This window comes from Chiloscyllium punctatum, chromosome 15 (genome assembly GCF_047496795.1).
Source record: "Chiloscyllium punctatum isolate Juve2018m chromosome 15, sChiPun1.3, whole genome shotgun sequence".
NCBI lineage: Eukaryota > Metazoa > Chordata > Chondrichthyes > Orectolobiformes > Hemiscylliidae > Chiloscyllium > Chiloscyllium punctatum.
The window spans coordinates 36,097,233-36,111,837 of NC_092753.1; the positions used below are offsets into that span (position 1 = coordinate 36,097,233).

Genomic DNA, 14,605 nt, shown 5'->3' on the forward strand with positions numbered 1-14,605 from the left:
ACATGTACTTCAAGATATCTCACTTCTTCCATCCCTCTCAGTACTCCCCTGATTATTTTGTGTTGTCTTGCTTTGTTTGCCCCTCCCAAATGCATTACCTCACACTTCTCTTCATTTCCATTTGTTATGTCTCTGCCCACTCAGTCAAGCCATTAATGTCATCCTGCAGTTGACTGCCATTCTCTTCATTGCCACCTAACCAGCCAATTTTAGTGTCTGCAAACTTCCCAGTTATGCCTCCAGTTATGTTCCCACTGAGTGCAGAGAACTGGAAAGGTTTTTAATTTGGGAAGATGAGATTGGTGAGAGCTATTGAGTGGTCATGAGGGAAGCAATGTGAGTTGCCTTTACAGTGGCACAGTTAACACAATGGTGGTTTTGTGAGTGTAAGGTAGCGTTCAGAAGATGGAAGGCACTTACCATTGCACAGTACAGAAAGTTATTTGACATTCTTCTGCACTGCTGGGTGTTTCTTCTCATCTTTGGACAAAGTACTGACCTGGGCTGTTATCTGGATCCATTATGGCTATATCTCGTGGCACAGTCTCTTACAATATCAGTGAAAAAAATACTGTCCACCTCTGCACCACCCAGTTCATCAACACCTCCAGGTCCATGTCTGCAAAACAGGATATATGTTTTTCTTCATGAGCTATATCCTCAATGATAATGGTCAAGTATCACACTGTGAGGGGCAATACGGTGACACGCTGGCTCAGTGGTTAGCACTCAGCTTTGATTCCCTCCTCGGGCAACTGTCTGCATTGAGTTTGCACATTCTCTCCGTGTCTGCCTGGGTTTCCTCCAGGTGATCCGGTTTAATCCCACAATCTAAAGATGTGCAGGTCGGGTGAATTGGCCACACTAAATTGCCCATAGTGTTAGGTACATTAGTCAGGGGTAAATATAGGGTAGGGGAATGGGTCTGGGTGGGTTACTCTTTGGAGGGTCGGTGTGGACTTGTTGGGCTGAAGGGCCTGTTTCCATACTGTAGGGAATCTAATCTAATCTAATTCCTGGTTTGCAGCAACCAAAGTTGTGTGCATCTAGGGTTTACAACTGGCATTAATGGTAGAAATGCCACAATGTGCAGGCAGTGGCAAACACTTCTGACTTTCTTGCCATGTAAAATCCACATGCTGGGCCCTGAAGAGTCTGGGTGCATTAGTAATTAAGTGAAGAGCAGAAGATTTCTAGAGATAGTTGCTACAAGCCATGGTTGGCCAGACACCATGAATCTTATTCGACAAAATGCTTTAACTGAAATGGTAAAGTTACACTCCTTATAGCCAGCTAGATAATTTCCTAACAGAAATTCAACATCTTTAATGAATAACGTAATCACAGTCCACATAACTGCAATACTGGAAATGTAACCACATTTCAAATTAACTTTATCGAGTTAAACATCCTCCATTAATACTCATTAATAGCTTTTTAGAATATGAACCTTGCAGAGGGAGATTGCTGCCATCAGCCATCATCAGCAATTTCTCTAAGAATAATAATTTTGTTTCCATGCTTTAGCAGATAAGAATAATGATATTTCATCTCTGAGCTTGTAACTCCTCCATTTTCAGTGCTTTGATTTTTGATCTATGCTGCTAATTTCCTCACTCTAACTATAATTCTGATGATTATCAAATATCTGTGTGAGTTTGCAAACAAAGGCTTACTGCTATTCACATGTTTTTGCGATCATTCATAATCATTAGCCATTACAATAGCTGACTTTATTTTGGAAACTTTATTGACTGTATCTCAAAAGGGATACCAATTTTAAATTCTTCCATAAGTATTATTATTCTAAGATTTTCAAAATCTCATTCAATCTCAATAGACCTGTATTTCCTATCAAATATCATTTCCTTTTTTCTCATCAATTCCACAAGAGTGTGATTCTACTGCTTCCTTTGATTTCTAGACTTTTGCTGCAAGTTTGCAGAACTAACTCAGAGGCAATAAAAATAATCATTTTCTCTGTATGATAATCACTAAATGGTTTGTCTGATGGAGATGAGGACTCTTCTAATGCCTTTCCATCAAATGCGTTTTGCAGTAAAACCATTCAACTTTCCAGAAGTCATTGTATCTTTGAAGCAATTTCCTAAAATCATGCATTATATGTTTCAACTCCTTCCTCACAAAATGAGGTACAAAGTGTCAATTCAAAACAAAAAGTTACATCTGAGTTTACATTAAGTTTTCCTGCCAACCCCTCCATTCATGTAATTTAAGGTTTTTTGTCAATTTCATATATTTTTCTCTAAATTTTCTTGTTCTAGTTTCTCATTTGGTCTTTTTTGCTTTCTCTTTCAAACTTAGGAATTTCCTGGTCTTTTGCCCTTTGGAATTCAAGAACAAGTTTTCACATTTGCTTTACTATCTCAAATTCATTTTTTTCTGCCCATCTCTCTTTCTCTTGAGTCTAGTTGTTGCCTTCATCTCTTTCAGCTCAAGTTACTTCATTTATAATTGGAATCTAAAAAACTCAACCTGAGTGCTATCAGACTCAGCATTTTCATCTCCAGGCTCAGGTGTTCTAAAAAAGATTCTTTCACCCCAAAATGTTAACTCTGTTTTTCTCTCTTTACAGATGATGAGTTTCTCCAACAGTTTGTTTTAATTTCAGATTTCCAGTATCCATAGTATTCACCATTTTCTTCTCAAGATTCAGAGGTTAAGCTGATACATCAGTAACCTTCACTTATTTAAGTTTCTATTTCTAACTCTGTTTCACCACTTTCAAACTAAACTTTGTCAACTATTGTAAGCAAATTGTCTTTCTTCAGAGATGGTTGACCAACAGAAGTAGCCGTGCTGATTTTTCAAAGAATACAGCAAAAATAAATGTGAAATCAGATGTATTCAAATATGCCAAATTCCTTTATATTTATTTTCTTGCCTCTGGATTCATATCTTGCAAAAACCCCACATTCAGAGATTGAAAACATAAGAGATTTAAATTCCCAGTGACCAAAGTAAAGGACCTTGCAACAAGATTTCACAATTTACTGCGACATCCTAAAATCAACATTGTCTAAACACTATGTATTAAGCAATGAATACGCTGAACTATAGAATGGGTATCCCAACTTGGCAGAAGAACCCACATGACATATATATGTTACAGAGCTGAAAAATGTGTTGCTGAAAAAGCGCAGCAGGTCAGGCAGCATCCAAGGAGCAGGAGAATCGACGTTTCGGGCATAAGCCCTTCTGAAGGCTTATGCCCGAAACGTCGATTCTCCTGCTCCTTGGATGCTGCCTGACCTGCTGCGCTTTTCCAGCAACACACTTTTCAGCTCTGATCTCCAGCATCTGCAGTCCTCACTTTCTCCATATATATGTTACAGCATGCCCTCTGAAGCACATGGTAATCTTTACAGGAAATTGTCCAAAGTGGTTTCTTGGTTCTGACAGGAGTGTTTCTTCCCAATTTATTAATTCCTAGTGTCTGTTGAAAGTCATTTCTTCAGTCTTCTGACAGTCCCCAAACTGACTTCTAGCACTGAGGCTTAATAAAGCAATTCTTACTCCCATCCAAACCATGGCTGTGAATTTGACTGCAAGCTGACAGACATCAAAGCCAGCTGTTCCTTTTATTTATTTCCAGGTTTGAAAGCTGATACTTTACTTTCACTAGGACCTGTCCTTTGACCCCTACCTTAGTGGCAACAAGGTCACAACGGCTTATCGTTGGGTAGAACTAGTAGAAGGTTGCATGTCCCTCTCCACTCCATTTTTCCTTAAATTCAAAGAGGTGTTTTAAAAGATAATCATCTTATAAAACCTCTCACTCACAGAAGTGTCAATAAACAGAAGACTTTAAAAGGTTTTCTGGAAGCTAAACTTGATACTGTTTTGGAATGACATAATCCTGCTTGCAAAGTGATAATACTGCAATGAGAATTTCATTTTTTTCATTTATTGGTTGTCAAATTATGACTTAGAATGCATGTTGTATTGAGGAATATTGGAGCAACATAATTATTTTTAACAGAATTGTCAGGCTATAATAAAACCTATTTTGGGTTGTCAAATATTGGAGTACCTACATTTTTTGCAAGTTTTAGATATAAATTACAATGTCAGAACTGTGAAATACCTGACAACACATTCTTGTATGGATGATTCGTTGGGGGAATGGAAGATTGAGCCTATTGCTGAATTGATGGAATCTTACATTGTGATGGGCATGAGAGAATTAACAGCTGGCCCATGTTTTAAAAAAATTATCAAATTCTATCTCATCTGTCAGCTTAGGAGAACCATTAGAAATGAGAAAGTTTCAAATATTGAGTCTTTATAATTTGCAATTGTGATGCACACTAGATACTAACTAATATGTGAAAAACATTCACAAACTCTGATCTCCATAATACCTTTTGGTGAAGCCTAACAGTGATAACATTTATCATGATCAAAATTATATAACCATGTGGGTTGTTACAGTGCATTTATATCATGTTTAAGAAGTCTGTTTAACACAACACATTTAAAATCTATCCCTAAAATAGATACTTTAGGAAAGGTAAAAATTGCCACTGAGCAAAGCTTTTGAGTTACTGTCACAGCATAGAAATGGGTCAAAGATAGATTTTGATGAACCATAGAAAAGAACATTGAAGTTCCAGAATTAAGATTCAAATCCTTGTTGCTAAAGAACTGGAAAAGTTGTTTGCGGTGGGATAGGGAGGCTGTGGATAAATTGGAAAACAAACCATAAAATCTTGAATTTGAAGAATAGGGACTAGAGAACCAGTGAAAACTAATGAGGAAAGAAATAATATTTGAGTGGGATTTATTGCAAGTAAGATATGACTAGTAAATGTTTTTGGATAAATTGATACTGAGAGGACAGACAACTTGGCTTGTTGTGCAAGGTGCTGTGGAAATTGGCTTTCCTGTGTTTGAGGATATCTATTCAAGGTGGCAAACCATTACTATGGGTCTCAATGTGACTAAATAGACCATTTGGTAAACCACAATCTTTGAGCACAAAGGACAGGGCTCTCTCGCAAGGTAGTGTGACCCTGACTGTAGGATTTGCTTCTTTTTCTTTCCTTCTCTGAAGTCAAATGGTTTCATTATTAAATCTTTGCAATAGCAAGCATGGTACAGCTTTATGGATCAGCTTTCTGAAGAATTTGTAACAAGCCGCTCCCAATCATTCAAGTCTGTGCTGTCATGCTTCAAGTACATCTTCAGAATGTCTTTAAGGTGTTTTCTTTTTCCTTCCCTAAAATGTTGGCTACTTGAGAGTTGAGAGAAAAGCCCTAGCAATAGAAAGTTGTCAACCATCTCGGCACATTGATCAGTACATCAAACTTGATATTGCAGGAGTTTTGCATGAATGTTTTTGGACTTGTTTTCAGGAAGGAAACTAGCCTATCTAACAGAGAGAAAAAAAACATCATTGTCATATTGTAACATGGACCTCACATGGAAAGACAGACTTGTGCTGATAAAATCCCAACCATTATGGAAGTCATTAAAAGGCAATCAGTTCATGGATGATAAAGGAAATATTACCAATCTTAAATCTGGAAATTATGCTGTAGTATATTAACAAATGAACATGAATATATTTGTTGAATATTAATTTAATGGTTTGATCCCTTTGTTAAGAGAGGAGAAAACTGATTTAATATAAATAGTTTGTATGGTGGTATACCAATATCATAACAGATTATTTCTGGGTGTTTTTTCTGTTGGAAAAGAAAACTGGTAAAAGAAAATTTCAAATCCAGTTGAAAAATTGTATCTGGAACAGATGAAGAATCAGAAATCAAAAGAAAGCTTGAAACTATTCTTGACAATCATGCAGTAACGAACTACTTGAGAGTCCTGATGCAAAGCAAGTGTTGGAAAGAAGTGGTTTGATTAAATTTTGTACTGCATGTCATATTTCAGGATGGGAAAAGTAGTTTGGCCCAGGCATTTAGTTTAGTTTGATGTTTAATTAACCCATGCCTGTCAGGCACAAATGCATAACTAAATTGCTAAAGCCATTGTTGTGGTTCTGTTCGCTGAGCTGGGAATTTGTGTTGCAGTCGTTTCATCCCCTGTCTAGGTGACATCCTCAGTGCTCGGGAGCCTCCTGTGAAGCGCTTCTGTGTTGTTTCCTCCGGCATTTATAGTGGTTTGTCTCTGCCGCTTCCGGTTGTCAGCTCCAGCTGTCTGCTGCAGTGGCCGGTATATTGGGTCCAGGTCGATGTGTTTGTTGATAGAATCTGTGGGTGAGTGCCATGCCTCTAGGCATTCCCTGGCTGTTCTCTGTTTGGCTTGTCCTATAATAGTAGTGTTGTCCCAGTCGAACTCATGTTGCCTGTCATCTGCATGTGTGGCTACTAAGGATAGCTGGTCCTTAGTAGCTACACACGCAAATGTTCCCTGAAAATTTCCTCCAGTTTTCCTATTGTTGTCGACTTGTAGTTTACCACAGATGTGGCTAGCATCTTTACTACAGTCATCTTCAGTCAATACATTCCTGGAATGCATACTTTTAAACTCTGGAATATTGCTCATAAGAATTTATTCTTTCTTCTCATCTTGGCTATCCCAGAAGGCCAACCCACAGTTTAAAACCAACTTCAGTTATGAAGCATTTTACTATTTTAGACAGCACAAAGAATTTTACCTGAATCCTGCTGAAAGATAAGAGCACTGTGGCCAGCTTATTCTGCCTTTTTTTTGAAAGAGAAGTCAAGGGAAAAACTGAAATTGCAAGTGGGGTTGATAACATTTTTTGGTTCAGGTGAAATCAGGAAACAGCTTGGATACAATGATTAATATATTGGGAAAATGGATGAGGGAGGGAGCCAAGTAGGACTGGAATGAAACTGTCCCACACAGCTCACAAAAAACATCATAGCTCAGACACATGTTGTCAGACCTCTATTTTACATATTTATTTTTGGATTTCCAGCATTTGCATATTTTATTTTTGTTTGATATAGCTAGGAATCGTATGTGATCACTTAGCAACACCTTCAATTTGGAGAAAGTGATTGGAATTCAAGGGAAGTTGTTCGTTACAACAATATATTGAGATAAATAGTTAAGGGCCGTGCTGTATGGAATCTGGTTGGGCCTCAGTTTAAGAAAGCAGCAAAGAGTTCCTAGGCCATCCTTTAGTAGGATGAAGGTGTGGAGATTATGGATATTTATGGTGTAGAGAACATTCTTGGGATAAGAAAAGCAGAAACTAATCAAATGATTGAATGTATTGGAAGAGTGATGTCGGTGGGAGGAGACTGTACAAAGGGAGAAAATGTAGAATTGAGAAAGGAGTTAGTTGGTTCCATTCAGCAAGCTGAGCTGAAATGATTATCTTTGTGAATCTTGGGTTAGATGTGAAAATGGAGTTGTGTGGGTTTCAGTATCAAAGAGAGAATTGAAAATAAAGGAATTGAGGCCCCGAGAGGGAAGATCTTCAGTGCCGATATAGTCAATGCCTTGGAAATGATGGTGAGGAGAAGAACAGTACTGAACAAATAAAAAACATCAGCAGTCAGAGCTCCACAAAAACCAATGGCAGCACATTGCTAAAAAAGTGCAATTGAGGCAATACCAGAACAACAGTAGAAGAACAACCATTGAAAATGCTTCAAACAGTAGCAGCAACATAAAGAAGAGTGCCTTAAGGAACAAGTTATAAAGGTAATTATTGCAGAATTAATGGGATTGCAACAAATTATTCATTAGGGAACAATGCAAAATAAATTTGCTGGGCCCCCGCACCCTGCAGTATATCTAACTATATTATCCCAACCTTTACATTGAGAATTTCAACTTTGATGTTTCTACAAACTGAGGAGCAAACTATTCATCCTGATCTCCAGCCATGGAACAAGATTTTGATGTTCACTCTCCAGCCTTATTTCTTTGGTTCTGGTGAGTGACACACACCATTCGAGCACCCAAAGTAACTTTGATCTGTACAGATTTGGTCTGGCTGCAATGGTGGCAGTGGTCTGGGGTGAAGGTCAGTGCTGGTTAAGAATAAGATTTAAGCATTTTTCCTGCTTTTTTCCCCACTCTAAGTGTCTCTGCCTCTTTTCACTATTCTTTTGTGTGACTCACATCGTTTCTGAGTGTCTTCTTACGATTTCTCAGATTGCTTGACTCTTTTCCAGGATCCTCTCTCTCTTTCTCAACAAAAGTAGACTGCCATAACCTTTCAAATAAAACCACAGCCTGCTGTGATTTGTACATATGCCATGGTAACAGCTGGGAGTATTGCTGCAAAGATTTCTTTTTGAAGGTGTGCACTTACAAGCACAAAATGATCTAATTTCTGGATATATTCCTTCATAGTCACATTGAAGAATTTGCCATGAACTGAATCATAAGGGAGTTTTTTTGTCTTTTTTCTTGTGAACTAGAAACTACTGTCAAATAAGAAGTCTAAGAACATCGAAAATCTGAACAGATACTATCTGTCTTCCTGTCATCTATTGTAGAACTTGCTCTTAAAATAAACACTTTTCTTGCCTAGAGTTTTGTTTTGAGCTATTGAACATCAAAACATTTAGACCATTTTATTTGACAGCAATCACTAATCACAACCTCTCTGCTCTGTTATGGTACAACTGTATTTTAGTCATTACCTATTTGATATAATTAAATCTTTATAAAGTAACCAGAAAGCCTCTTTCAGGAAAATTACTTAAATCTCCCCCAAAACATAGCATCTCTCTAACTTATTCTCTCTCCATATATTTGGTTCTTGCTTATTTTCCTCCATTCCTTCAAAGATAGTACACACTAATCTTTTTCGAAATATATATTATATTTGTGTTTTAAAAGATAATTTTACACAGCTTGAGATTCAGCACAGGTGAGAACCAGGCCGGGGATCTTCCTTAAATTGCCTCTAAACCTTCTGCCTTTCACTTTAAAAACTATGACTTTTGGTATTGACCTTTCAACAAATGGAAACAGCAAGTTTGTATTCACTATATCCATGGCCCTTCAAAATCTTACTCACCTCAATCAGGTATCCTCTCAATCTTCTCTTCTCCAAACAACACAACCCAAAATTATCCAGCCTCCCTTCATAGCTGAAATTGTAATTCGTGTATAACTGTCTTTCTGGTACAGATCGAGAGTGGGAAAGTAAGGTGAAATGTCACAATTAATAGTCTACTTACTGATTTGATTGAAAATCCTGTATTATTTTTGTGCTTTAGTAACATTCATCTTTTGGGTTTCTAACCACATGCTGTCCAAACATAGCTGTCCTGACATAGAAGCTGTGTCTTTCAGCAGCTTTTTTAAGGTACTTACACAACCTCATCAGTCTTTGAATTGGGTAAGGACTGAAAAGCACTGTTCTTTTCCCAGGTCTGAAGCAGGGAAAAAGCCTGGAAAGAGATTAAATTATGTTTGTAACACTATTTCAACATGAATTTTTCCCAAAGCATTCAGAACCACCACAGACTGTATCTGGGCAAATCAATTCTACAAATCACATGACACTGAAATGTAACTTACAGATTTGTGAACCCCAATTCTTACTGTTTTTAGTTCCACTATCCCCAGCTTTGCTTCCTCCCAAGATTTCTGAATTCAAGCCCAGAATTCACAAATGCTGATGTCCCTCTGGCCCATCGCACTCGCATCATTCTGCAGCACCATTTCTCAAACGACTCCTCCATGAATGTTGACTGCTCTCCCCTAAGCCACTAACTACGTATCCTCACTCCAATCACCACCAACACCATCACAACCCTCACCACAGGGGCCCATGCATGTCTGCTCAGCCTGCAATTCCTCAAGACTTACAATACCCAAATTGGTACTCTCCATGTTCTAAGATTTCAGTTACTCACATGAGAATTATAATCTCCTTCCAAGACTTGCAATCCCTCTGAACCACTCGTAAACTATATTTGGGAAGATTGAATCTGTTCAATGAAAAGAAGTAAGTGAACAATGAAGATTTTCAAGGTGTTTATAAACAATTGTAGCAGAACCAAAGATGAAGTATTCTTCTAGTTTGTGATAGGTTTGGAAAAAGTAACTTTTTATCAGATACACTAACAATCACCACTCAGACTTTCATTGTTATAGGAGAATTTTAATGAATAGCTCTTCAGTCTATCTAAGAGAATGTCAATTTTATTAAATTAACTTGTTCTTGAATATGTGGTATGGATCTGATGGAATCCTGTTGTTCAATTGATATGTTGAACAAATATTTGCTATTTTCTTAATCACAAAATGATCGTAGCTCATTTATTTAAGGCATGGGTTGATCCAAAGCCTACTGCAAATGGGATTGAGACCTGTTTTGTGCAACTGAGCACAACACACTTTATAATGCACAGTATTTGCCTTTGACTCATCCATCCTTCAGAACTTTTCATCCTAGTGTTTTCTATGGGATATTAATGATCCTGGACATAAAAGATAATCATGCGCATAGAGTTCAGAGTTATTTTAAGTGCTTTTGTATTCCTGTTTTTGTCACGTAGCTCAAGACACAAAAAAAGAACCCTGAGCTATTTAACAGCATTGCAAATTTGTTAGGGCAGATTTATAAATCTGTGCCGTTATGTAATTTGTCTCTGCAATAAATTGTACATTAACAGATTCATCTCCATGGTTTGTCAACTTTCTTTCAGTTAGCACCTTGTTCTGCCAAGTCATTTATTGTATCGTATTTAAAATTAGAAAGCAAATTTGAAATTGCTATAGGTGAATTATACATTTCTAGTCTGTAGAATGTGAAATTTCTTAACAGTATATGCTAAAACTCTACCTGTTGTTCAAATGAACAGGTCTATTACTGCCCCCAAAAGGAAAGCTGGATATCCCTGTGATCTTTGCACCTGATGACATGGTTTTATATGAGGGTCTGTTGGTGGTACAAATTAAGAAGCAAGATGGAAGTAGTTGGATATACGAAATGGATAACGTAACCAACAAAGAGCTAAGAAGGTAAGATGAAGAAATAAACAGCTACTTCCTCAATAACATTTTGAACGAACAATTGAACATATAAAATACAGATTTGTATCAACAATAGCACAACTATATCAGATGTGTACTGACTATAGATGATTGCACAATGATAATTAAACATTAAAAGAAGTTGAGAAGTAATACTATAGGAAACGAAATTTGCTTGAAGCAATATTTCTGGAAATCACAATGGGTCATGCAGCAATCATGGAGTGAGAGCAAGCTTACATTTCAAGGCTAGATGACTCTTCATCAGAAATGGAGTTATCCGGATTTGAAACTTTCATTTGCTCTCTCTCCAAGAATGCTGCCTGACCCATGGTGATTTCTAGCATTTTATTTTTGTTTTCAGTATAGATTCCAGCATCTGCAGTAATCTGCTCTTAAAATGTACTTGAATGTCAAAAAGCTCAACAAGGACTCTGTGCTGAACATTTGTTAGAAGGAAGTGACATATCAGCTGTAAAAATGTAGCTATTGTTGAGTTTTAGCAACTTGATGTTTAGAGATTCCCAAAACTACCCCCAAAATTCACTACTTTCTGAACTGGCAAGTGTCCTGAATGCCAGGAAATACCAACTAGAGGTCTTAAATGAAGTATTAAATAAGTAATAAGCATTATATTTCCAATGTTATTGTGATGTTAAATCTTTTAGTTTCTGATCTGTCTGAATCAATTAATGCACCAACTCCAACAAATTACTGAGGTGCAGCCAAATACTCCTCCAGTTTTTTTAATTCATCATTTGTGAGATGAGGGCATTGCTGTCTAGGCCAGCATTTATTCCCCATCCCTAGTGGTCCAGAGAGCAGTTAAGAGTCAACCACACTGCTGTGGGTCTGCAGTCACATATAGGACAGACCAGGTAAGGATGGCAGTTTCCTTTCCTAGAGGGTATTAGTGAACCAGATGGGTTTTTCCTGACAATCAGCAATGCTTTCTTAGTCATTAGAACTCTTAGTTTTGGATTTTACTTTATTGAATTCAAACTCAGGTCCCCAGAACATTACCTGGTTGTTTGGATTAACAGTGTGGCGATAATACCACTAGGCCATTGCCTCCTTAAAGTGGTTGCATTGCTGCAGGGGATGGTGTAGTGTGGTGGTTGGTTGTGGGGATATACAAGGAGATGGTTATATATTCACTTTGTGGAAGAAGTGTTAGAATATTTGAACAACTTAGTCAATTCTTAAGTGCTGACTGTGGGCTTACAAGATCCAGTTTTAAAATGTGAATGATCACTTTAAAAACTAAAATGAGAAGAGAATTGCATCTAAAAGAAATAAATGACTGAGTGTCAGTGTACATGGACGTTTGAAGTTAAAATTAATTTACAGATTTATGAACAGAAGCTAAATGCAAAGACATCATTTTGGTGAAGTGAGTAAAGTAATGGACAGTGAAATGTCTGTGAATGCTATTTAAATGGATTTCAGAAGGCATTTGATAAAGTCCCTTATGAGAGACTGTTAAGTAAAGTAGATGCTCACAAAATTGAAGCCGAATTATTGACCTGGGCAGAAAAACAAATGAGCAGCAGGCTACAAAAAGAAGTGATTAATCACATGTGTTCATATGATAGGATGTGACTAGTAGTATCCAGCAATGGTCGGTATTTCTGCCATATTCAGAGACTTGGCCAAAGCACTAGAAAGCCTCACAGCCAAATTTGCCAATGAGACAAAAGTAAGTGTCATTGTATATAGTTTACAGAGAAGCATTATAGCATAAAGAAATGTTGGTAGCTTAAGCAAATGGACAAAATTTGCAAGTTGATCTCAATGATGACAAATGCAAGGCCTAAAAAGTGTAGAAAAGGATCTTTCCTCCATTGAGAATAGCGAAAAATTGTGGTGATCTGAAGAGACTGGGTGGTTTCAGATACACGGACCATTAAGTGACATGATTAAATACACAAAACAGTCAGAAAAGTGAATACAATGTTGAGCTTTATATCTCCAAGATTAGAATGCAAGGGGTAAAAGGCACATTTTATAAAGTCCTGGTTATCCCATATCTGAATTAATGTGCACAGTTCTGACCACCATGTTTTAGAAAAGTCATATGGAAGGAGCGCAACATGGATTAACAAGAATGGAACTTGAACTCCATGGATTAAATTACAAAGAGAGATTACACAAGGTAGGACTGTCAGCCCTGGAAAGCAGATGGTTGTCAACAACAACCTGTATACAAGCAGTCATTTGATAGTACAGAAGTTAAGTATTGCTGAAAAATACATGCTTTATTGAAGATTTTCCTCTTGCAGACATCAGGGCATTTCACAAGAATATAAATTCAAGAGGAACACAAATACTTGCACTGCATGAGTGGAGAGTACTGATTGTTTGGCAAGTTGACTCTGATTCATAGAAGTATTGCTATGGATGATGTGTCATTCGTTAATTGACAGTTAACAACCAGGATTTGTTTAAGTTATGAACCAGGCAGATTGACTTGAATTATCCTGAAATGAATCATTGAGTAGCTGTCACCTATGTTATTGAGTTGAAACAAGCATTGTATATGTACATGTCCTTACTGGAACATCTGCCAGCAGATAAATATCAAGTCCTTGGATATTGTAGTGAGAGCTTATCTTAAGTTAGCTGAGGAAAAGACTGAAGCTGCTAAAGGAGAGTCTCGCAGATAGTACTTGACATTGAAGACTTGAACAGTGTTCAAACTCCAGAGAGGTAAGCTGTCAACAAGAGTTTTAGGTTCAGAGTCTTGTGCATCTAGAGTTCAAAAACTTTGTCTTTTACAATTTTCTCTGTGCTAATCTCTGAAGTTTCTGATTGTGAATTTGTGATAGGTGATTGATAGGATTTAAGATTGATGATTATACAATGGTGGTGCATTGTTTCTGTTGTCTTGCTTCTAAGGCCAGGAAGTGATATTGCTTTGGATTTCCAGTTGGCAGTTTTACCCTTATGAGCGATTTCAAATTGTGAGATGTGAAAAATGTGAAAAAAGATGTGCTGGTCAGTTGCATGGTCTTGTTTGGAAGTGTATAAACAGACATGAAGTAATTTGTAACATCTACACCCTGCACGAAAATTCCTTGATACCTTTCCTAAAGTCGCAAATCAAACTTTTAACCTTCACTACCAACAGAATGCTACAGTGTGCATTGAATGATAACAAAGAATAATCGCTTCACCAAATATAGATCTGTTCACACAGCTATATTGTTTTAGTCTATGGTTATTTTACCATATTTTTCTTACAAATTTGTACAAATGATCTTAAGGGTGCTGGATATGTCTGACCTGATGGCAACTGATCAGTAAATTGCTGACATGGGTTTCTGTTGACAGAATTAGGCTGATTTCAAGGGGGCAGTGGTATTATTGCTAGACTGTTAATCCATGGATCCAGGTAATGTTCTGAGGGCATGGGTTCAAATCCTGCCATGGCAGATGACACAATTAAAAGTTTAATGATGACATTGAAGATTGCTGGAAAAACCCATCTGGTTCACTAATGTCTTTTAGGGAAGGAAACTGCCATCCTTACTTGGTCTGACCTATATGTGACTCCAAGGCTCTCAGCAGTGTGGTTGACTCTGAACTACTCTGTGGGCAATAAGGGATGGGCAAGAAATGCTGGCTAGTCAGTGATGCCCGT

At 37.4% G+C, this 14,605-nt stretch overlaps 1 protein-coding gene across 1 annotated transcript in view; it reads left to right on the forward strand.

Moving 5' to 3' along the window:
- The window catches only part of LOC140486199 (cilia and flagella-associated protein 47-like), a 482,883-nt gene that overhangs the window by 378,929 nt on the left and 89,349 nt on the right, over nt 1-14,605 (forward strand). The window contains exon 59 of the mRNA XM_072584990.1: nt 10,791-10,950. Coding sequence (XP_072441091.1) covers nt 10,791-10,950 — 160 coding nt within the window. The remainder of the gene's footprint in view (nt 1-10,790; nt 10,951-14,605) is intronic.